At 37.4% G+C, this 26,206-nt stretch overlaps 1 protein-coding gene across 6 annotated transcripts in view; it reads right to left on the reverse strand.

The window, feature by feature from the left end:
* The window catches only part of LOC134533628 (SET domain-containing protein SmydA-8-like), a 106,678-nt gene that overhangs the window by 9,153 nt on the left and 71,319 nt on the right, over window positions 1-26,206 (reverse strand). For 4 of the 6 annotated variants that reach the window (XM_063371118.1, XM_063371121.1, XM_063371124.1 and 1 more), the window contains one exon: window positions 25,383-25,759. In XM_063371118.1, coding sequence (XP_063227188.1) covers window positions 25,383-25,759 — 377 coding nt within the window. The remainder of the gene's footprint in view (window positions 1-25,382; window positions 25,760-26,206) is intronic. The other 2 variants (XM_063371120.1, XM_063371119.1) reach the window with 1 other exon arrangement.

Below are 26,206 nucleotides of genomic sequence, written 5' to 3' on the forward strand. Positions count from 1 at the left end.
TTAGAAAAGTTTTTTTTAACTACATAATTGAGAAAAATTAAATGAACGAAACATTTATATATAATGATACACCTTAACATTGATTATGCAGCTGTTCCACTTAAAAAATTTAGGTCAATAATGAAGAGGCGAGGTATAAAATAAAGGGCTAGCCATACTACTATTAGTAAAGGTGAAAGTGTAAGGGGACGGTGTGTTTTTATACAGACGTCGCCAATGGGAGTGTGGCCTGTCGCACACCACTGAGTACTGATCTTCATCAAAAGTGTTATGTCACAGATGTCCTAAACACTGTGTAATGTAATGTTTTAAATTTATTATTATCAAATGTGTTGTTCTTATGGAGGTACAAACATATTAACCTAAATACTGTCTGATACATGTGGCACAATTTATTATTACATTGATTATTTTTGCACCTCAACATTTTATGCTACATTGTGTAATAGTAATGACATGAATCGTTACGATGGTTTGAGAAGCCCATAAATAATAAAGCACCATGATCTACGAACAAAATCATAAATGGTTATATATTATTTTCCAACGTGTGCGATGGTTACCAGTTCCTGACCATTAATTGGTTATATATGAACCCCATAAAATACATCTTGGTGTAAATATGAAAACATATAAATATTATATAAAAATAATTATATAATAAGTAGACAGTACAAATAAAAACTTATGGGTGGTTTTCCATCTAATGTGTGTATGATCAGACCTGATTCTACAGTGTAATATACGTACTCAACATGTTCAAAAGACTGGGTTCTAAAAAGTAATTTAAACAAATAAAAAATTAGTAATTATGTAACATTTAACAAAAAAGGAAATTTTAATAGTTATGATTAAATGAGAATTTATATACTTTTCAATTAATTTACTATTTTGAATATTACTGTATTACTAAATATATAATATAACTAATTAATAAAATGATTACTATTGACCTAAGGAGTTTCTTTAGGATATTTCTTATTCAGGTGTTGAGATCGAGACTTACATGTCACCAACAAATTGGTTGGTGGCGAAATTTTAAAACATACACTTCAGAACGTTTAAGAGTAGTAAGTAATATAGAGTTTCAAGACAACTGGTGGATCGTGAATACAGCAGCGATCTTGTATTACGATGTAATCGCTAATCCGTTAATCCGCCCGCCTGCTTATATGATGCCTGTCATCTTGGATTAATCCATTAATCCATACTCCATCTTGAATTTGACTTGATCTTTGACCACAAGAAGAAAGATAATCTTGGACCCCTCATAACATTAGCCCTCTGGGGTTTTAAAATTCCTGATAATTTTGATGTAATTATTTATTTAAAATTAAATGAAAAAATTAGTTGTCTGTAAAGTCAGTTTAAGAACGATAGTTTAATGTGACGTCATAATAAAACATTGATGAAATGATTGCATACTTTTATGAATAAAATTGAGTCATTTTTATTGAAATATCACTATTTTGTATGGATACAAAGAAGGAGTGAAATGAAATCTACAATTTAATTGATAAATTTAATCTTATTTGCACTCATTAATTCAAATATTTTTATTACTTTAACGAAGAGATAAGTTTAACTATAACTTTTATACATGTTTGCTATTTAACTACTTCCAATCTGTGTTATTCTGTTCAGGATGAGACACTTCGCGTGTCTCATGTGATTATGTTTAGTGTTTATTATGTTTAATTATAATTTTAACGTAATTTTTTAAGTAATGTTTTATATTTATTTTTATATAAGTCTTTACTAGTTTTAGTTAATATTTAATCAAGTACTGTGGTTTACCGTGCGGCCATTGACCCCTGCTGAATGGACTTGTCCACGCATGAGAGAGGGGGAAATTAGCGGAGGGAGGTGGATGACGTCACGGGAGTGTGACGTATGCGGCGAGCGGACGTTTAGGAGAGTCGAGTCTAGTCGAGAGAAGCTTGCGGGCGTTGACCGACGGCGGGTCAGTTGTGAATATGAGATCCCAGAGTAACTCCGTGCTCGGGAGTTGGGACGCGACCCACACTTTGGTATGAACGGTTAACCATGGACACTGCTACGCGGAGTTATCGTTGCCGCGGCCAGCATCAGATGCATTATATTTTTGATAATTTGGAATGTACGGGAACGTATTTCGCATCAACGATTTTAAACTTTTTCGCAAGTCGCGAGTGTTAATCCACCACGCCCCGAAGTGCGTCGACCGGCGCCATTTGACTGTGCAACATGGTCATCTACGCCCAGTCTACAGCCCGGGTACCAGAGGCGGTACAGTTTGGTAAATTTCTACTGCACGGCGAGCACCAATGTAAGTAAAACTTTAATTTTATTAATGGTGAAAGAAGAGGTTGTTTTTGGGACGCTAGCCAAGATTTCGTGTGGACTCTCCCTCCCCTCCCTCGCGCGGCAATGGACAGACTTAGACTCATGCGATGGCAAGGTTTTTTGTGCCGCGGCTAACGTGATCGCTACGGCCGGGCGTCACGTATAGCATTTGTAAATTTTATGTCGTTTTTCACATTTTTTTTTTTACTTGTCTGTAGTTCATGTATTCTAATTTATCGGGAATAAATTTAAATGTTTGCATATAATGTAATTGTTTTGAACGCTGCATTAACCTACTGCACACCCAATCAAACTTGTAATTTAGTTTTGCGTCTCTACTGCGTTTACGCAAGTGACCTTGGCGAAGTCAAGGTTAGCGGGGTTGAAAAATAATGCTTGTAACTGGCGGTGCAGGTAGAGATGGACGTGGGCTGTTTGCCCCCGCACGGGGTAATTTTTTACACCCCACAAGGATAGGACGATAATAGGAAAAGTAGAAAACGAATGGGAGTGTTTCAAGTTTAATGTGCCTCGAAAAAGTCAAATCGATGGTTGTTCCAATCGAGTGGAAGAGAGCTGCGGCGCAAGCATACAAGGAGCGTAACGGGACACAGCGTAATGGGACAATGTGCGTAAGGGGACACTTTTCGTGGGTGCAACCAGCGTTCATCGATTTATTTGACGTCACTTCAAAAATAAAAAGTTGTTCATTAATTTACTACTTATTTAAATTTACTTTTGCCATCTGCCATACATTAGTGATTTATTTGGTTATTCTCGTTTATTTCAGTTTTGTATTCGGACCCGGACAGGGAGATCTCGGTAGGTCCGGCTGGAGAAGGTGCCTGAAGGACCCCCGTTCTCCAGTCGGAAGGCAGCAATTAGCCGGGACGCCCCTTTTTTTTACTGTTTTGTTGCTCGAGACGAGCAGATGATGCAAAGCTATTTACTATTAATGCCTTCTCCCGAACTCGTCCCCGAACCATTTGGGATTTCTCCCAGCACTCAGGGGCTCGAGCCCAGGAGAAATCCTATAAACTACGGTACTTCATGAAAGTCGGAGCAGAGTCAGCCTTTCTGGCGTCCCACGGAGTCGCGAGTCGGATCCCCGTCTGCGGCAAGGTGTGCTTTTGGGCTGGAAACCGTGCCTCCACACAGTCGCACGCCGACGGAGCCACTCGCCTCCGCGGTCCCTCCACTCCTTCCGCCAGAGAGACCTCTACTGGCGTCCGGTTCCCGCGGGGACCACGTGGAGGTTGCTGCCCGGCGACCCGGACCCTCCATTTTTTTTATCTTTTCTTTAATTTTATTTTTTTCTTATGTTTTCAATCTATACTTCATTTATAACATTTTTAGAATTTAGAATAAGTAACATATATGTATATAGACACATAGAGGAGGTAAATATAAATTTAACAATTAACATTGAGTATTTGTAATATTAAAAGAGAAAAAATAACAAATAAAATTTACTTTTTAAAACAGGACAAAACAACAAATCAATTTTATGAGGTAGAGTATTTTTGAGTGGCAAAATTTTTAAAATTTAGGTAATAAGACACAGAGAGGAATATGTTTATAAATGGACATCTAAATACATAGTATAAGATATATGAAAATTAATATTATAGGTTAAAAATTTGTATAACAAGAAAAAAAATACATTGATTATAACAGTAAGACAAACACAAGACAAGACTACAAGTCGGATAAATATACTTAAAACAAGTTACATATATATGTGGTTAAACAATGAGTATTATTATTTATTTTATGTTTTATTTAGTCCAGGGTCCAATCTTCATGTGTGTCATTTATAATTGTTATTATTAAACTAAATGTAGTGTGATGTATTAATTCTCAAGGTCATTATTTAATGATTTTATTGTATTATATCAATATCCAAAAAATATTCTTAATTCTACAAAAATATTATTGTCGTAAATTTAGTGATTATTTAGGGGCCATGTTTCATTATGTTTTAACAGTTATGTTTTTAGTTGGTTTCTTTGGGTATTAAATAGGGTTAAGTCGTATATTACATGGTACGTGTCTTGTCCTGTTTCGCACTGGAATGAGTCTTCATTAATTTTATGGAGTGTATATTTTTAAACAGTATTTAAATTGTCCGTGACCTGTTATTAGTTGTATTATTTGTTTATTTAAGTGTATGGGATTATTATACCATTTTTGTATGTTTTTAATGTGATTTTTGGTGGTGTAACTGTTCTCTGTAATTTTTATTTCGTCTTCCATTCTATTGTGCTTTTATTAAAAATGTATTTTTGGCGTGACAACGTCTAATAAATCGATGAACGCCGGCTGCACCCACGAAAAAGTGTCCCCTTACGCACATTATCCCATTACGCTGTCATCGTCCTATCCTTAACAGAATAACACAGATTGGAATAAGTTAAATAGCAAACACGTATAAAAGTTATAGTTAAAATAATCTCTTCGTTAAAGTTATAAACATATTTGAATTAATGAGTGCAAATAAAAGTAAATTTATCAATTAAATTGTAGATTTTATTTCACTCCTTCTTTGTATCCATACAAAATAGTGATATTTCAATAAAAATTGACTCAATTTTATTCATAAAAGTATGCAATCATTTCATCAATGTTTTGTTATGACGTTGTCACGTTAAACTATCGTCCGTAAACCAACTTTACAGACAACCAATTTTTTTAAATTGTTTTAAACTATGTATGTGGTTGGTCATAATTTACAAAGATATATATTTATATATATATTATTGTTTTATACTATTGTGTACGTGTCTTCTCTGTCTTCGATTGGTTCTTTTTATGTTTTAAGTTTATTATATTATGGTCTTTTATTTCATAGTCTATAGGAATTATTTTATTTATGATAAAGTTAGAAACGTATGATGTTGTTGGACAGATGCCTGTTATATTTATTAAATTATGTTTTTAAGCTGCTCGAAGGGTTCTGATTATGTGTATGTGTTTTTTAGTCGAATGTCATAGGTGGATGCTGCATATTGAATAATATTCTTAAATAGTGTTTGATAAATTTTTTTTTGGTGCCTTTTATTATATTCTATATTTTCAGATTGTTTGACTTAGACGAGAGAAAACTAGTTTTGTTTTGTTAGTATTATATTTTATGTGGGTTAAGAAGTTTAATTTAATATCTAATACGATTCCTTGGTATGTAAGTTGTTTAACACATTTAACAGTTATGTTGTCGTATTTAATACAGAGTGGGCGTTTATATAGGTCTACTTTAACTTGTAATGCTATGGGTTTTTCGGCTGAAATTTTAAGATCTTGATTTTCCATCCATGTTTTTGTTAAGTGTAAAATGTTTTAAACTCTTTGTTCTATTTGTTTCCTATTGTTTCCAGAGATTATAAGTGAGAGATCATCTGCAAAAGCGATCACTTCTGTTTTGTGTTAGTCATTAAATATCCTCAGGTAATCATTTATTATTAGGTTCCAGAATGTTGGGCCTAAAATTGAGCTTTGTGGGCATCCTCGATTCATTATGCGGTTAATACTTGTAGAATTTTGGTTAAAAGTTATTTTGTGATATTTTTATTTTTATTTTTTTAAATTAAATGATAGTATATTTAATGTATTTTTTTCATTTGATCAAGTTTATTGTTGATAATGCATTGCTAATATCTATAAATATTACTATAATGTGGATATTTTGTATGTTTTTAATATTGTTTGATAATTTATTGATAGCATTTTCAGTGGAGATATGTTCTCAGAAGCCAAATTGATTATTGTGAAATTAAGTGTTAATTGTTGGTATTATTTAATATATAATTTTTTTTAATCTTTCCTAGAACTGGTAATAGGCAAATGGGTCTCTATGAGTTATGTTTAGTTTTATTTTTATTATTTACATTATATATAAGTACCAGTTCTGCTATCTTACAATGTGCGGGGAAAATTCCTTCATTTAGGCATGGATTATAAATTTGTTGTAGATTATATTGAATTTCTGACCATATTTTTAAGATCACTTCTAGTGTTATTTTATCGTTTCCTGGGGCTTAATTGTTTTTAAAAGATTTTATTGCTCTTGTACTTTCTTGTATGGTTATTGGATTATCTTGTGTGTTATTATCTATGTTTATATCTGTGGGATTTACGTTTATTATTTCGTTTCCTAATTGTAATGGTAATAGATGGTTTAATAATTCTTTATATATACTCGTATTTATTCTATTGAGTCTGTATATTTATTGTAAATGAAAATGCTGTTTATAGGTTCACTTCGTCTTACTTTACCCCTACTTATTTTGTCTGGTAAGTTCCAAATATTTTTTTTTTGTTTAATTTATTACAAAATTTTGCCGAGTAACAGGCGATTTGCCTAACGGCGGTTTGCCTAAACATGAATTCGTTACGGCGATTTGCCTAAAGTCATTTCGCCTAAAGGCGATTTGCCTAATGGTGATTTGCCTAACGGCGATTTGCCTAACGGCGTTTTGCCTAACGGCATTTTGTTTAACTGCATTTTGCCCAACGGCATTTTGCCCAAACGGCGTTTTGCCTAAAATTAGGCAAAACGCCTTTAGGCAAAACGACACATTCCCATTTTGCCAAGTATTATTGTATGTATTGTATTATTTCTTGTTTTAAATTTATTCTTAATTTTTTAAAATTCTTCTTTATATATTTGTTTAGCTTCACATTGACAACATCGTTTATATTGTCTGATTTAATTTGAACTATTATTTTATAATTTTCTAGCTTTTTTGGTCCACCACCAAATGTTTGTTTTATTTTCTATTTCATTATATTTATATTTTTTGGTGGATGAGTTTATTATCTGATCTTGCAAATGTTTTATATTTTCTTATATGTCTGTTTTTTCTATTTTTTATAAGGTTATTATTAATTTGTTGTTTTACTTGGTCCCAATTGTTAACCAATTCTTTTATTATGTTAGGTGTATTGTTATCAATGGTCCAGGATATTGTATTATGATCGCTTATGCTCTCTGTTACTTTCCAGTTATTTATTTTATTTTCTATGGTTTTTGATATTAAAGTCATATCTAAGTTATCCTGTCCGTGTATGTTATCATGTGTATAAATGTTACCTTCTTTATTTCTATAAATGTCAAAATTCTCTCGCCTCTTAATCGTTTATTTTAGAATACCAGCCAAAATGTTTTGCATTAAAATCTCCTGCAATGATACATGGTTTTTCTTTATGATCATGCAAGCATACGATAGTTTAGGATTCTTGTCCGTTGATGAATCCATGATTCCTTTCAAAGGACGCTGCAGTTTCAAGCAGTACATGCCTGCAAAACCTATAAAATGAGGTTATAAAGTGTGGTGTCTTGCGGACTCAAAAACCGGTTACATCATGCAATTTGACATATATACTGGAAAAACAAGTGGATCTGATAAATGTGGACAAACTTTAGGTGAAAAAGTCGTGACTACATTGGTGAAGAGTGTAGAACATTCCAAGAAGTTAGTAGTGTTTGACAAATTTTTTACCACATATAAACTTATGAAAGTGCTTTACTCAAAGGGGCTATATTCTTGTGGAACAAAGAGATGCAATAGAAAAAGGCTGCCAAAATTTATGAAAGAGAAAGCAAAACTTGTAAGAGGCGAATTTCAGTTTCAAACCAGAGGTCATGTGGCAGCAGTAAAATGGATGGACAACAAACCAGTCACTCTGCTTTCAACTTCTCATAAACCAAATGATACGACAGTAGTATCAAGGGAAAAAAAAAGATGGCACGACAGTAGAAATACCATGCCCATTAGTAGTACAGCAGTATAATGCTAACATGGGTGGAGTTGATCGATTTGATCAAATGAAAGAACGGTATGCCATTGGAAGACGTTCGGTCAAGTGGTGGCATCGAATTTTTTGTTTTCTGATTGACATGGCTATTGCTATGATACATGGTTTTTCTTTATGATTTATGAGTATTTTTTTAAATTTCAATTAGTATGTGTTCAAAATCTTGAAAGGGAGGTATTAGAATTTATTCAAAATTATTTAGTTTTAATATTATAACTGTGATTTCTTCTAATTTAATGTGTTCCATTCGCAGTGTTTTGATTTCTTTATGTGTATTTATTGCTGTTCAGGTTTTTCCTTCTAATTTAGGGTATGACACATGCCAGTTTTTGTTTAGGTTAGTGAATTTATTATAATACAAATAACGTTCCTGTAAAAATGCTGTCATAATTTTCGTTTATTATTTTTGAATTAATGTCTAGTGTGATTGTTCTGGAGTTTTGAAGATTGGCCTGAACTAGCTTACAGATTTTGGTTTTATTTATTTGTATAGTTTATATTGTTATTCACTCTTACTCTCGCCCAGGGCCGCCGAGAAGGGGGGGCAAAAGGGGCAAATGCCCAGGGGCCCGGTAGCCTTAGGGGCCCGGGTGCCAGGCTGGGAAGTGGAAAATAAATGGCTGGAAAAATATTTTCCCCCTGCTATTAAAACATCTTGTACAAACACACACACACACACACACACACACACACACACACACACACACACATATATATATATATATATATATATATATATATATATATAATTGTTTTGTGTGTTCCTAAAACTACAGTCGATAACCAATAACCTAACCGAGCAGAAGGTACTTGTAACATTCAGTTCACACCAAAATACTTGCTTAGTAGCAGAAATGGGAACGTTACAGGGACGTCGCAACAGGGGAAGGGGGGGGGGGGGGCAGCAGGGGCGAGTCGCCCCCTTGCTGTTATGCATGGGGGGGGGGGGGCGAGAGTAGCATTTTGCCCCCCCCCCCCTCCTTTACCCAGAATAAATGTTTGGTCCTAGTAGTATTTTTCTCAACCAGTAGTTACAAACGTTGCATTGGTGATCACATTGATTAGAAAATCAAATTTATGATTGTCAATATACTGTAAAATGATTGCAAATTCTTAGATGGTATTTTATTTAAATTGTACTACACCTACTGTCAGAGTAGTATTTAATACATACTACGTCATCAAATTCTTGGAATGGTATATTTAATATTTTGGTTCTGTAACTCATTAAATAGCACAATTTTGCATCTAAAATTCCAAATTTTTCCGGGGGAGGGCCCCCGGACCCCCCGCTCTAGGACTGAGGTAAGTGTGATACATCTTTTCGCCCCCCCCCCCCCCCCCCCCCCCCATTAATGAAAACGTTCCAACGTCCCTGGAACATTATAAATAATTAATATGTATTACAAATTTTTCAATGTAATGAAACGTGGTTCAGTGTGATTGATGTTTCCGAAGTAATAAAATTGATTATTACTTTACATTATTTTAATAATAATTACATTCAGAATAAATTATTATGCTTATGTATTTTAAACACTCATATAATAATGCAAATTTTGATTACTAGTTAAGATTTTTTGTTTTTTTTAGCAATATATACATCAAAATTAATTATTATTTGTATTTTGATGGATTAACAATGTAAAAGTGCACTGAGATAATACATGCAAATGCTCTCTTTTTTGCCTAACTAGGAAATCGTTATGTATGTTCAAATGAAGGATGTAATTTTACGATACCATATATATTGTATGGCATAGGCCTACGTAGTAGTGGTATGCAAAAAAAAATAGGAAGGGGGCCTACTACCCCAGCTGCCCAGGGGCCCACAAATTCTCTCAGCGGCCCTGCTCTCGCCAGGGTAAGCATTGAAAATATTTTATCTTTGGCATTGTGTTTGCAGGCTTTTTCCGTTTTATTAGATCTAATACAGTTTATACATTGTGTTACATTTTCCTTACATTGTGAGTCCGTGTGACCTTGTTGTGCGCATTTGGAACAGCAGTGTTTTTCCTCTCTGCATCTTTTATCTGTATGGCCGAAACGTAAGCACTTGTTACAATGCATTACTGAGATGAATTCTTTTACTTTATGAGATCGATACTCAATATTTACTCTACCTTTGCCAATGATGTGGTTAAGCAAATTTGGGTCTATTTCTAGGATAACATTTTTTGTGGCCCCTTTGGGTTTTGTTTCGAAACAAAATTTAGAGGATTTGAGGTATTTCTCGAAAGTTGTATAATCGGTTAAATTTTGATGGTAGATCTTCTAGCTGATCTCTTCTTTGTTGATTGGTGCTGGGACTTCGTAGACTATAACTTTGGGTTTTGTCTTCTCGATGTTCTTGCCATTCATCTGCGGTGTCTTGTCTTGGATTAATTTTTGGATCTCGTCGGTAATTCTAGAATGATGGCCTGATTGTTCGTCTTATGATTTTGTTTATTTGTAATTTCTCTGCTAATGGGTTGATGCTAGTGATAACTTTGTTTTTTGTGACCTCGCTGCTTCGATTTACTTGTTTTTCCTTATTTTCAATAATAATTTTGATGATTACTGGTTTTTGCTGTATTTTCGGGGGGGGGGGGGGGGGAGGGGGGCAACTTAGGCATGTGTTAGTTGTTTCATAGTTTTTTTTTTTTCGGTGTCTTGTCTTTCTTCTAATTTTGATTTTAACTTGGTGATTTCTATTTCTTGTTCCGAAATTGTCTCCTGAAGTTCCTCGATGACTTCGGAAACAAGGTTTTTGGTCGAAATGGTTAGTTTAGATTCTTTGATGGTTTTTTCTATGGTTTTGATTTGTTTTGAAAATGTATTTATCCTTGAGATTGAGTCTGCAAATGATGTTTGAGTTAGGTTTTCTTGTTGTGATTTTGCTCTTTTGTCTTGGGTTTCTTTGGGTTTCTTCTTCACTGTCTTCTTCCTGATATCTTTTCCGTTTCGATTCCTCTTGTCACCATTTTTTTATTCACTATTTTTCCTGATTTCTTCGGTGTTTTCTGGTGTTGTTGGTTGGTACCAGGTATCTGGATTTTTTTTGGATTCCTGACGGTTCTGAAGTATCTGATGATTTGGTTTTCGGTGGTGTTCTCAAAATTTTAGATCCCCTTGAAAAGGGGGATGGGGTTTCAGATATTCTACCTTTCTCACTCGCACTCACACGTACTACTTCTACACCTACTTCTACTAATTCACTAAATGCGAGATCTGCTCCCTACTCGTGCTCGGTCTCGGTTAGGAATTATTTTCTTCTTCTTATGTGGTCCTTTTCTTGTTTAATATGTCGGTGATTCTGTCCACTTCTATTTCTTCCTTTGTCGTGGGTGAATTGTTCTTGAGCATTCTTGTATTTTTGTTGTTGTCATTTATGTTGTCATATCTGTCTTTATGCATAATACCTGAAATATTGAGTTAACTTAATTTTTTTCGGGGCTAATATGTTCAGAATATGGTTTTTATGTGTGTTTCAAATTTCACTTAATTCCCAAAGTTTTTGCACTTATGCCTTTTTGTTTTCGCTATAGCGCTTTAAGTATTTAATTTAACAAAAAATGGTTGAAAATGATTGAAAATGATTGGGTGGTTGGGGGAGGGGGTCGGGGAAAAAGGAGAAAATGTTGTAAACTTTCCAGAGTGTCATCAAAATTTTTTGTAGTTAGATACTTTTGAAGGTTTATTAATTTCTTATGCTTATATATTTTTATTTTATTAATATTTTTAATTTTTGATTGCGGCATAACTGTTTCTAAAAGTCTTAACTATGTTTCTACCAATTTTTGTTGTTCTCTTGGTTACTTTGCAGTTAAGCCCTTTTGATTTTATGTTTTAAATAATTTACTTTCACTTATTATGTTTTGTTTTGTAATTACTTTGAAATTTTAACTGAGTTGAAGGATTTAAAAAAAAAAAACGTTATTGGTAGTTGAAGTTAAAAAAACAGTAAAACAGTAGACGAATTGAAATTAAAAGTTCCTTAAGAAGGCCACTGAGGTTGTTTATTTTTTTGCTTCTCGCTGGTAACTTTTTATGCGATGATTTCTGCTAGCTGTACGATATTATCGTATATCGTTTTATAATTAATTTGAATGGGGATTTGTCCTAAAACTGTGGTATTTGTACCATAACTCTCGTACAATGTTAAAGATACACTTGAATGTTTTCACTTACAACTGTAGCATTGATAAATATTTTTAAAAACTAAAAACATGTCTGGAAACCAGATTTTTTCCTGATTTTCTTGTATAAAGAAACTTTGAAATTTCTATGTAGGTATTTAAAAAGTTTTTATGAAATAAACAAATTAAGATCTCAAGTTCTGGGAATTTTGAAAAAAAAAAATATTACATGAACATCGGCTGTCACTCACTCAGCTTCTTCACAAGTTTTCGTCTTCAAGTCATGGTTTTTTCCCTTCCTAAACCGAGCACTTTCAGGAGCGACGCCTACACACAACTCTCCTTCGCACAGCATGGAAGACTCACCTTTGACCACAGTGGCCATTTTAGATTCCACCATTTTGTTTTTCTAGAACCTTTCGCCATCTTGTGACATCACCATTGCAATTTTCATTACGGTCGCCATCTTATGTGTGTTATGTCACCATTACAGTTTTAATTATGGCCACAATCTTGTATTGTTATTCGACTTTTCGAAATTCTAATTCAACCTAAGCCGTTATCTTGTTGTCGTCTGCTGGGGCCCACCGTCTTGTTTTCATCTGCTGGGGCAATCTTAAATCCAAAGCTTGAATGGACGTTGTGCCACTGTCGCCAATGAATTTTATTTTGTACGAAAACCCTCTTGAAGTGGTCGAGCACCAAATAGAGGGACGCTACAGCATGCTGAGGTAGGAAAACATAATTAAATATGTATGCTTAAAAGCATGTCATTAAGCCAATAGCAATAGTGATGTATGGCAGGGAGTACTATGTTTAAAATAGTTTCCAAGAGGGTGCCACCTTTAATTCCAGCACAGGCTACCAGAGTGTGCCAAATTTTAGCTTAACAAAAAAACATGTTGACAGATATCACCACAGTCGGCCAGCTTTACAGTTAGTGCCTTCTGCTAGAGGGCGCCAAATTCAAATGTCAAAAATTAGCTGATAGCACAAGTCAGCCATATTTAATTCATGGTTTGTTACCAGATAGCAACACTGTTGGCCATCTTTCGTGTCAGTGTCATATACCAGAGTGTATTACATTTAAATCTCAAAAATGATTTACCAGAGTGCGCCACCATCTTTAGTACAAGAGTCAACAGCTAGGAAGCACCATTTTTAATTGGTTTTCCGTCTGATAGTTTACGTTCCTTTACACACACAGAGTGCCCAAGGCAAGTCTTTAATGCGTTCTTTTCCCTACCATATTGTATTCAGTACCCCACCATTTTGGCTGGAGAAGTGTAGAATGATGTACCTAAAAACATGTCAATTTACGCGCACAGAGTGCACAATCAATGAGCTATATCTCCTTCCATCTTGGATTTAGTACCACATCATATTGGATAGAGATGTAGAGCTGCTTGTGCTTGTGCTTCCGATTGTGCTTCCTTTTCACTGATTGTGCTTCCGATTGTGCTTCCTTTTCTTTGATTATACTGCCAATTGTGCTTCATTTTTTGATTGTTGCTTATTAAGTCTGTACTCAGGACATGATTGGTCTCGTGGTTCGGAAATGTTTGGTTGGTCTATAAAAATGACATTGATTGTGATTTTGTCTCGTGGTCCTAAGATACTTGGCCTATATGTATAGCATTTTACATGGACTGGTCGGAATGTATTATAAGTATCGAAAAATTAGACTTCCATTTTAGGCATAGCGACACCATATTTAATTCGTTGGACAGTTATTTTGTCTAGAGTTGTTTTCTTAGAGTGAATAATTAATAAACTTAACGAAAAGTATTAAAAACAGAATATAAAATTTATTTTAAGCTTTATTTATGCTTATCACTGGCCGAAAATCACACCAATGACGGAAATCTATCGCACCAATCATTACTTTAATAGGTGAATATTTTGATGTATTTTTTCCCGTATTTCTAGGTCAATAATTACGAATTTGCAAGATGGTTACATGTCGACTTACTGAAGGCCGGTAGACTAGGAACCTAAGCTGCCTTTGGGATTTTGAACACGATTTATAAAATAAGTATATTTTAACATAAAACTAAAATATTTGCATTGGTCAAGGATTGAAGCAAGGGAAGGAATTCTATCAGTAAAATTATGAGTGATTTTTTTGATGAATTTTGAGAGTGTTCCCAAATTTCTAGCTAAATAATTATATACATCCAAGATGGCAGACATAGAGACTTCCTAAAGATTTATTTATGAAGAACTGGCTACATTTACGATTTAGAATTTGATTTATTAAAAGAGTATTGTTTTACATAAAATTAAAATATTTGCATCGGTCAAGGATCGACCCATAGACAGCAGTCGATCTAATCAATCATCATATTAATTGCAAATTTATTTAATGAATTTTGGAGTTTTTCAGAATTCATCGCTAAATAATTACGAATTTCCAAGATGTAATCCAAATTACAAAATGGCGGTGCCACAGTAATAATAAACGATTACTTCACTCTAGCAGGTAAAAAATTTAACTAACATGATGGTAGCGCATTCTATTATACGAAAACAAGATAGTGGACTACAGCAGACGAAAACCAGATGGTATATATATATATATATATATATATATATCCTGGCATAGTGGTGGGAGGTCAGATTCATCGCGACCTCGGAGCTGTTCGGATCGTCGGAGTGCGGCCCTGCCTCCTTCTTCGCTTCGCACCGCTTCGATAGCTCGTGGACACGAGGGTGGCAGCCGACCTGCGAGTTAATTTTTAACAACTCGACAGGTCATCTCGAGCCTAGCCCGCTCGGGTCAGCGGCGAGCCCCCTCACAGCGATTAGGGATACGTTTTTGACAGACCACACGCTCTTAAAGCAACAGACAGGCATTCCAGCAACCTCCCCCCCCCCCTCCTACACCCGCGCCCTGGGGCCGGCTGGGGAAGGGGCCAGTGGCATGCAGGAACAGGACATCCCGTCCCTGTCAATTCCGGACAACCTTCCGCCTGGCGCAGCCCTAATCTCCTACGAGGGAGGTACTTTTCAGGTACAGGTACCTGACCACACCATATCAGACACCGCACCCCCCCAGGAACCCACGAACATGGACACGACCACCTCTGTCCCTCCTACCGACTCCGCGCCGCTCATGGTCCCCGCGAGCGACATGGCGAAATTCAGGGCCTGGCTGCACTTCCAGGAAAAAGAAAAGAATGCAGCAGAGCAGCGAGAGGAGGAACAGGAGCGACAAGCTGAATGGACCACGCAGCGGAAACGGCAGCGAACAACAGCGCCAGCAGCCAGGCCACCTGAAATCGCGGTTACAAATCGCTTCGCCACGCTCGCGGAGGCAGACGCGTCCCGACCCACGGCAGGGCCCTCCAGCGCCCCCTCTCCACCCGCTCCAGCTCCGGCCAATCAGGGCGCAGCCGCCCCCTCCACCCGCACCCCGCGTGCCTCAGGACCGCGCAAACACGCGCTCAGGCTGGTCGTTCCAGACCAGTCTCTCTACAGCCAGCTAGTGGCTCGCATGCGATCTCTCGCCCCAGGGGCCGCGCAGATTTCTCTCGTGCGCGAGGGCCTGCAGATCGCGTGCGAACACTTGCAGGCATACCAATCTCTCAAAAAATACCTTGATTCAGTGCCAGTCCCGTACTACACTTTCTGTACAGCCTCTGAGTTGCCTCAGAAAGTTGTTGTCCGCATGCCGCGCGCCACGCCAACGGAATCAATCAGAGAAGACTTGGAGGCACGTGGGTACACCATCTTGGACGTCTACCAATTCCACAAAAAATGCGCGGACCCTGCCGATCCCACCAACACCTGGGAGGAGCCACTACCGCTCTTTAGCGTCACGGCCGCTAAGAATGACACCCTCCCTCGCCTCACGTCACTCACAACTATCAACATGACCCGTGTTGAAGTGACACAATACCGCAAACGTGTCGGAGACGTTGCGCAGTGTCAGAACTGTTGGAAGTTTTTGCACACTCGCAACTTCTGCCGACTCGCCACCAAATGCAAGCACTGCGCCGGGCCCCACACATACGCCGCCTGTCCCAACCTCAACAAAAATCCCAACTGTGCGAACTGCAAGGGAAATGGCGTGCACGAGGGGAACTCCAAACTTTGCCCCGAATACCTGAAGTATGTGCAATTCCGTCAGGATCAGGCGTCTTCGCGCGCAGAACTCGCGCAGCCTCTTGCGACACAGCCAACACCAGCTCACTACCCACTGCTACCACCCCCCGCACCCACGAGGCCAGTGGTGCCAACTTTCTCGTTCGCACAGGCGGCGAACAACAACGCACAACGCATCATCGTACCGCAACACACACCAGCTCCCACCCCCCCTCCTCCCCCACCCCCCCACTCCCAAGCTCCCTCGGCGACTGTGCTGGCATCCAATCCGCCATGTCCGACCTCCGGGACCTGATGAACTTCCTGCGCGATGCCAACTTCGCCGCATTCATGGCACACATGAAGCCCTACATGCTCCTTGCCAACACAGCCACCGATCCCTCAATGAAGACCCTCCTGCTGGTGCAGGCCCTGACAACCTTCTCCGGGGCCGTTTAATGGGTACACATCCTCCTGCCCCGAACCCAGGTACCCTTTCCATCCTGTACTGGAATGCCAATGGGATAACCACACAACTCTACGAACTTGAGAGAGTTCTGGAGGAGTACGGAGTGGAAGTGGCCTTAATTAACGAAACATTTTTAAAGCCTACAAAACGTTGCACTATTAAAAATTACATAACTTACCGCACAGACAGAGTAACTGCCGGAGGGGGAACTCTAATTTTAGTCCATAACCGACTTCAACACCACATAAATAAACCTTCAGAAACCAGCCACATAGAAAATACGTCTATAAATATTCGCACAAATACCGGCCACATAACTTTAGTCGCAGCCTACTGCTCGCCAAATAAACCTCTGCTAAATAAAGACCTCAACGAAATAATAAACCAACCGCACCCATTCATTATAGCTGGTGATCTAAATGCAAAACATAAACAGTGGAACAGTAGATATAACAATCGCAAAGGGGCAGTGTTAAGCGAACACTCACTACAAAATAAATATTTAATCCATGCGCCGATCACTCCCACGCATTACCATGCTAATATCAGCCATCAGCCAGACGTTTTAGATATAATTCTCACTAATATTCCTAATATAAATATTCAACTAAAAGTTCTGCCAGAACTTGATTCTGACCATTTGCCTGTACACTGTGTTATTGAAACACATGTTCTAACACATCCAAACCCAGTACTTTGTCGAACCCCGGTCATCAACTGGGAGACATTTAAAATTGAATTAGAGGAAATATTTGAAAATAATAATATAATAATAACTTCTAAAGAACAAATAGACCCCGCGGCCGAAATAATTCAAAATACATTTTTAAACATAGTTAAAAAGCACACCACGTTTTTAAATAGGCGCGAATTTTTAAAACATGCATTTCCGGATGCCGACCTCCTCCTAATAAATAAAAGACAAGCACGCCATAAATACCAAAAATTCCGCACAATTGAAAATAAAAATAAATATTACGCACTTAAAAATCAACTTAGGCACGAACTTCTCAAATTAAAAATACATAACTTGGAACACTTTGTAGCTGATCTCTCTGATAGCATGAATAAATTCTGGAAAATAGCTAAAGTATTAAGAAACACGACTAAAAATACAAACTCTAACCCGGTTCAATCCCCGACAGGTACACTTCTCTACGAACCATCTGATAAAGCTAACGCAATTGCCGATTGCTACGAACAGCAATTTACACCGAATAACGACATCGGAGACCCGATTTTTACGCAGGAGCTCTTAGAAAATATAAATAATTTCAATCACTCCCCTCCCACTTCCATTCCCGATCCAGTCACTCTCCCGGAAGTAATCAGCATTATCAAACACGTAAAACTAAATAAAGCCCCGGGTGAGGATAAAATTACTTATCAACTTCTTAAAAATCTGCCATTTAATGCTCTATCCGCCATAACAGATCTTTTCAATGCCATACTCACGTTTCAACACTTCCCCAGCTCCTGGAAGACTGCTAAAATTATTACTATACCAAAACCAGGTAAAAATCCTAAAATGCCCGAAAACAGACGCCCTATTTCACTGCTCAGCTCTCTTAGTAAAATCTTTGAAAAACTGTTTTTAACCAGGCTCCAAACTCATGCGGCAGTGCACAAAATTATCCCGGACACACAATTTGGTTTCCGCTCAGCTCACTCCACAGTTCATGCACTTACTAAATTTACTACAGAAACCATGGCTGCCATGCAGAAAAAAGAATTCACCATCGCAGTATTTTTAGATGTTGCCAAAGCATTTGACAAGGTCTGGATCCCGGGGCTCCTACAAAAGTTAATATCATTTAATTTCCCGGACTGCTACATCCATTTACTAAGCAGCTACTTTCAAAATAGAAAATTTTACGTATCAATAGACAAAGGTCAGTCTACTATCCGGCCAATCACCGCAGGTGTACCGCAGGGCTCGGCAATTTCGCCATTCCTGTACAATATATATACTGCAGACATCCCAGTTACTCACTCCACCATTCAAATGTACGCCGATGACACAGTAATTTTCACACACGACCCTAACCTTCCCTACGCTGTTCTCCGCACTCAACTACAATTAAATGATTTAGAACTCTGGTTCACTAAATGGAAAATTAAAACTAACCCAGCCAAGTCGCAAGCTCTAAATCTCACCTCTCGCAGACTAAAACCCTCTAAAAACGTAACTCTAAATAATATAATAATTCCTTATACTGAAACTGCCACGTATTTAGGTTTAACTATAGACAATAAGCTTCGTTGGACCACACACATTCACAAAGTGCGGGGGGCAGCGATGGCCAAACTATCCCTACTGTACCCTCTCCTCAAGAGTAATAAACTACCCCGCCACTTAAAATTACTCCTTTACGTGTCTATTGTCCGTTCCGCGTTTATGTACGGTAACGAAGTCTGGGGCAATGTTACCAACTACCAAAAACAAATTTTGCAGGTAATTCAAAATAAATTTCTCAGGATAATCGGCGATGCGCCCCCACTCACACGGACAATAGACTTACACAGCCGACTTAAAATTCCTCTTGTAAAAGATTACTTACTCTTCCGAAATAATAAATTCTTCAAGAAACTCGCACTTCATGCTAACCCAGAAATTAAACGCCTAGGCGATTACAACCCCGATATAAACCGCCGCTTAAAACGCCCCAAAATGACACCTAATTAAATTTAATTAAATAGATTAGACACAAAAACTCCGTGCTCCTCCTACATTGCAGCGCGGATCATATAATTAAATCTATAAATCTATAATTGATTAATTAATTAATTAAATATTACCGACCGTTAAAATCACCTTAATTACGCAACGCAGCTTCACTGTCAGCCTTGGCGCCACCTACATCATATAATTAGAAGTAAATTCGAAAATTCGAGAATCTCACCAAACTTTCGGCAAAAATTAAGACATGCCAACAGGCCAGACCTACAGTATTCAAAATTTTAATTAGCCACCATCGGGGCAGGGGATGTTTTACCCTGCCTCTCCCTCCTTCCCTGGTAGGCAGGACAGGAGGGGGAAACCAAAGGGAAAGGAAGGGGGGCTGAAACTGTGGCTCTCAGTCCTCCTCTCCACACATTCAGCTGGGAATCAGCACTCAATAACCAAAGACGAGGGGGGAGGGGAGGGGCTATCCCTCTCTTTCCTCCCATCCGATAATGACGACCACTTGGGAGGACAAGAGCCCTGACAGGCTTGTACCTCCCCCGCGCTGAGGGGCTGCGCCCCAGTGATGATCAAGCGGCGGTGGGAGGTCAGTCTGCCTGTGGCTTCCATGGAGGTATGGTCTATTGTCATTTTTTTATTTTTCTCCTGTTGGGGTTCGTTTTTTAAATAATATGTTATTAAAATTTGATTATTTAAGAATATTTTATTAATTTTTAATTTTTTCCGAATTTGGTGGACATGGCATCATACTAGCTGGCGATATATATACCTTGGTTTTAACGGTGGCAGGCAGTGTTGCCAGGTTGAGTAGGGATTTTTTGCTTTAAAAGGGAAGGAGGGATTTTAAGCCGACCAGGTCATAAATGTAGGGATTTTCAGAGAGGTGAATGTCGTCTTCTTTTCTTGTTTGCGCTGCAGACACCTTTTAATGAGAATATTCAGTCTTTCGATATTTTTGTCGGCGAAGTTGGTGCATCGACAGCATCTATTTGTAACAGGAATAGACGTGTCTTATGTTTTGTTACCTATTGTCTTTGATGTTTTGTATGTTTTGTTTACACATTTCGTGTTAGTTCAAATTTTATTGGTTACTGTCTCATCATAATTACTGAATTAGTATTACCTTTCTATAGCAGCATCTGGAGGTTGAAGACGAAGTGTATGTATGTTTCCTATATTTAAGTGATAATTTGTGACTCTGAAGCAGGGCCTTCTACCCCGAAAAGGGTCAAAAAAGAACCGAGAAATGAGAAAAAGTCGTGGCGAAAGCAACCATTTGTAGATTCCTGGTTGGAAGAGCCGCAATTTAAAGGTTGGTTATCAAAATCCAGTGATAATTACAAAGCAAAATGTTTTTGTTGCAAAAAAGAATTGGTAGCAGGGAAAAGCGAGTTGGAAAGACACGGCGATACCCCTACTCACAAAACAAATGCCTTACAAATAAAAAATGTTCCAAAAACTAGCGATTTGTTTCGCAGAAGATCGGTCACAGAAGAAACTAAAACAAAATTTGCCGAACTGAATAGTATTTGATGTTATTGAGCATGACAGAAGTTTTAACTCAATGGAACACATTGTACAATTGAATCAGGTATCTTTGCCAGATTCAACAATAGCACGCAGTATTAAATTGCACAGAACGAAAATAACATCACTCGTGAATAATGTTGTTGGTAGGGCCGTCCAACAAAAAAAAACAGAAGTATTGAAAGAAAATTTATTTTTTATTCTAATTGATGAAAGCACTGACATTGGCAACAATAACAATTTGTGTATTCGCGCAAAGAGCATCGGTGCAAATGGAATTACCATGGATACGTTCCTACTTGATTATGTAAAAATTTATCAGCAGAAAATTTGTTTCAGGTATTTAAACACTGCATGTCTAAGTACGGTTTGCTCTTTGAAAACATTGTTGGGTATTGTAGTGACAATGCAAATGTCATGGCTGGTGATCATAATTCATTTTTACCCGCCTTCTGAATGAAAATGACGGTATTATTGTGTTTGGGTGTATCTGCCATTCTTTAAATTTAGTGGCTAGTGCTGCATCAGAATGTCTATCGAAAAATGTTGAATCATTGTTACATTTGAATTTTTTCGTATTTTTCACGTAGTCCAAAACGCCAGGGCATTCTTGGAGAACTTCAAGACTTTATGAGAGCTTGCCAGGTGAGGATGATCAATCCATCTACAACAATGGTTAGCACTAGGGAACTGTGTCGCACCAGTTTTAAGCCAGTGGCCAATGTTGTTTTCTCTCTTTGCAGAGTCAAAAAGTGAAGATAAGAATTTAGAGGCCGACATCATCTTTGCAGACCTAAATAATATGTTGTACTGCAACATGTTTGTTTTGACAGTTTAATTATTTATTATTATTTACGATTTATTTTATTTTGTTTGCTCTATGTATAATATTATTTCTTTTCAGAAAGGGCAATATTTTGTTATGTATGTCTATGGAAAAGTGATTCTTTGGATTTTTACCGGACTATTTGAACTAGGTATTGTTGATACCCCTCTAAGGACTAATGGACTTGGAAACTGTAAACGGTAAAATTAACGCCGTTTATTTATTATGTAAATTATGATTTTAATATTTATTTATTTAAAATGTAAGTGAAATTTTGTTATCCGCGCAATTGTTGCGTTCGGAGTTCACGTTTTCGGTAAGAAATTAAGTAACAGAATTGGTTCTTTTGGCCAATCACGGGCCACCATTTAAAAGTTGAGTCTTACTGGTTTATTTGAGAAACTAGTAAGAAGGAGAGTTCTTAATGGCCAGCTGAATGAGCGGCAACTTCGTGACGTCGGCGATTTTAAATCCTGAAAATTAGCTATTTAGCATCAGGCATCCCGGATAGAGGATGATAATTATGAACCATTAGGGAGTCCAGAATATTGAAATAGGATTTATCTAAAAAGATAAATAATATAGGAGTGAATAACGTGTCTTCAAAAATGTGCATAAATTATGGTTCAAACCTAGACAATACACTTATGCATATTAGTAAAAATTTAGAATAAAACCATAATTTATGCACGTTTTTGAAGAAAGGGGCTTTGATAAGAGCATCGTTGTCTTACATATCAAGCAAGCATCATTTCGAAATCTATATTAGTTAATTAGTTATAAGCAAAATGAAGATAGCATTGAATATTATGAGGTTAACGCGGGTTGCGTAGTGCCCCTGAAACACTGGAGTGGCCTCTTAACTTACATCAAAATAGGGGCAGCAGCAGAAGAAACCATAAGTGATTTGAAAACAAGATTTGACCATGATGTAAGCAAAGATGTAGAATATTTTCGCCTCAGATGCTTGCAATTTCACCAGGTTGCTTTTCAGGAAACACAGAAAAGAGTGCCATTACAACAAGGCTGCATTCGTGCTTTGAATTTTCTACAACACCTCAAATGCCTTGGGAGTTGATAAGTCAATTCAAAGAGTGAATATCGAGTTATCGCCACTTATCAAAAAATTTGAATTCAAAATTGATCCTATTGCAACTGAAGACGAATGGTATAACATGTCTAATTATTTTTCTAGTGAGAAAAACGGCATTCTTGAATTTACCAAAACTAGAATTTTGGAGGGAAATTGAAGTATGTGAAAATTTAAATGCTGAACCTCAGTTTAAAGATATTGGCAAACTTGCAAGAATTTATTTGTCGTTACCACATTCCAATGCTTCTGTTAAACATATATTCTCTTTGGTTTCAGACATTAAAACAAACAAGAGAAATAAATTATTTGCATCCACAGTGGCATCCCTTGTTCGTGTCAAGTTAGACATGCAAAACGAAAACATGAAGAAGGCATGCTATGAATAACCACTAACTGAAAAAATGCTGGAGTTGTTCAACGAAAACATGTACAAGAAGGATCACAAGGAAACTGAAATTGCTGGACTCTTGGCTGCTGAAGACGAAGAAGATGAAACTGTTATCCTATGTCAAAGTTTAGGACAAACAAATGTGAAACATTTAAAGTAGAATTGAATAGAAAATGTTGTGTGTAGACTAGGTGTAGCCTACTTCATTAAAAACTATTTTTACATTTTATTAATACCATATTGTATTATTATTAATTGTCGTATAACAAAAAAAAAACAATTTTAATGTAGGGAATTTTTAATGCTTGGAGGGATTTTCTAAGTAGTCTGGAGGGATTTTTGCATTGGAAAACCTGGCAACACTGGTGGCAGGTCAGTAGTTCAGTGGCTGTCGTGGAGGAAGGATCTATTTTAATTTTTGACCTCACTGGGTTCGAACTATGAACGTAAGTGCGTATTTAAATAATATTATATTTATATTTAATGTATTAATTTTTTTTATGAATTTTCATTTTTTTTATTTCTAGTATAAAAATTACGGATTTTCATGACGGCAGCCGTAACGAAATGTCAACAATCTAGAATCCAAGATGGTGTCCATAATGAAACTCGCCACTATTATGTCGTACACATCCAAGATAATGAATTGTGCAATGTTTCTATAATCGAAGACAGTGACTGTAATGTTATGAGCAACAGTGTTTTTAAATATGTATTATAATTTTTTTATGAATTTTATAATTTTTTCCATTAAAATCGGATATTAACTAACAATTTTCAAGATGGCGGCCATAACGAAAATTGCAACAGCTGCATCTTAAAAGATTATGGCGTTCATGGGATCCTAATTGAGAAGGTGCGGCTTAGAGCGGGTAGTCGTTAAGGAATTTAAGCCGTTTTTAGGAATTTTGTAGCCATTGGTATTTTTGAGGTCTAAAAAAGGGAAATTTTCCCTCAAAACGGGAATTTGCCCCACGAAATGGGGAAATTGTTAAGAATTTTGAGTCTTTTCGAGTTATTTTTGAGGAATTTTGAGGAATATTTTTAGTCCAAAATGGCCTCCGTGATGTTAGAGTAATCGGTCATTGACCCGCACCAATCACCACAGCCTGTAGCATGTCGCTGGACCGGCTATTCTACACTACTTACACTCTCTATAGAACGAACATTGTATAAGAGTATTGGTGTGCGTATTGGTAACGCTCTTTCAGATGCTTGATATTTATACATGTTTATGTAAAACTAATTTTGGCATTAATCCTTTTGAGCTTTATGTACAAGATTTTATCACATATAATTATTCCTATCATTTTTTTAAGATATGCTCAACTTAAGTGTTGGTCATTGTATAAATATGTATGACTTTTAATTCGTGCACTTCTAGCATAAAGTATTTGGAAGTCTCGATTTCTACGTTTTACGTTATATCCCGTATAATGGTTATAAAGAATACTGTAGGGTTGAACGCGTACTAAAGAGTATTGACATCCTGAGCTTTTTTCGTTCTTAAATGAGACACAGCTTTCTTCCTCGTACTGAAATAGCGCATTTATTATAAACCACTGCACTAACTATCGCATTACTATTACTTTGCAAGCTCCATTTGTAGCTTTATTTTGTATACAAAAAGCAGCTGCCAAACTTTTATAAATGAAAATACTTCTCAGGCTTTGTATTTATGCATGAAAAGCCAAACTTGCGCACAACTGTTTCTGTCTATAAATGTGCAGGGTTGTGTTTCTGGACATATACAGTTTTACAACAACAGATTGTTTTGGCATTCCCTGTAATTACTGAACATTCTCTACATCTGAAGATGCGACAAGTTATTGACATAGTCTATATCAATAGAGTGGAGAACTTCGTAAAATAAAATACCTACTATTTAGTATATCTGGTGATTTAATTACTTGTTTTTTTTTTTCTATATATTTCTAACTCTTTTTGACTTTACAAAATAATTTATGGAACAAAGCTTACTTTACCGATGGTGCAGCACGCTGTAGCATGGCACACGCGAGCTCGCCAGCAGACCGCTGGGAGCACTCACCTGGGGCGAGGCGCTCGACGAGAGAGAGCACGTCGCGGCACAGGCGCGCCTTGCCTCGCAGCTCCGGCTCGGGTGTGCCGCGCAGGGCATCCACGTGGTCTTGGCCGTACAGCTGCGCCAGAGCGAGGCGCACATCTGTCAGGTAGTAGTGGTTCGGATGCAGCTCTCCCTCGCACTGCGCCACGAAGCGCTCGCAGCTGGCAGGGTCACCCTTCTGCATGTTGACCAGGCGTCGCCCCACGCCATCCACAATGACTTGCACGTCGCTAGGAGACAACCTTCCTCCACACGAGGTGCAGCTCCACCAGCCGGCTGCCTCCAGTGCTGCGCCCTCCTTCAGCGGCTCCTCGGGGAGCAGGAACCCCTCGCACGACCTGCTGCACATCACCAGCACTCCCATTCCTGTTTCATCATATCAATGAAATATCAGGTAAGTTAACTAAACTTTATACAATGCTACTGCATATTATGAGGGTTAGTAGAGGGAGAAAAAAGAATCAGTTTATTAATTATAACTTATGGATAAGACAAGAAAAATACATAGGGTGGACATGTGGAGAGGAGTGTGCACATTGTTGTTCAGAGATCAAGTATTAAATTACAAGAAGTGACAGACATTGTGACCACAACATTGCAACATTTGACAAAACGTTTTATTAGTCTACCATGATCCACTACACTTGATATAAAATGCCTGACAATCATTCAAAGAGGTTGGTTTTGTATAAATTATTACAAGCACTCCCTAACCCTTGCAAGCTTGCATGTACTCACCTTAAGGGGCAGAATCCGACTAGAAATTGCATACTCATATGGTGGAAAAC

This window comes from Bacillus rossius, chromosome 7, assembly GCF_032445375.1.
Source record: "Bacillus rossius redtenbacheri isolate Brsri chromosome 7, Brsri_v3, whole genome shotgun sequence".
Lineage (NCBI taxonomy): Eukaryota > Metazoa > Arthropoda > Insecta > Phasmatodea > Bacillidae > Bacillus > Bacillus rossius.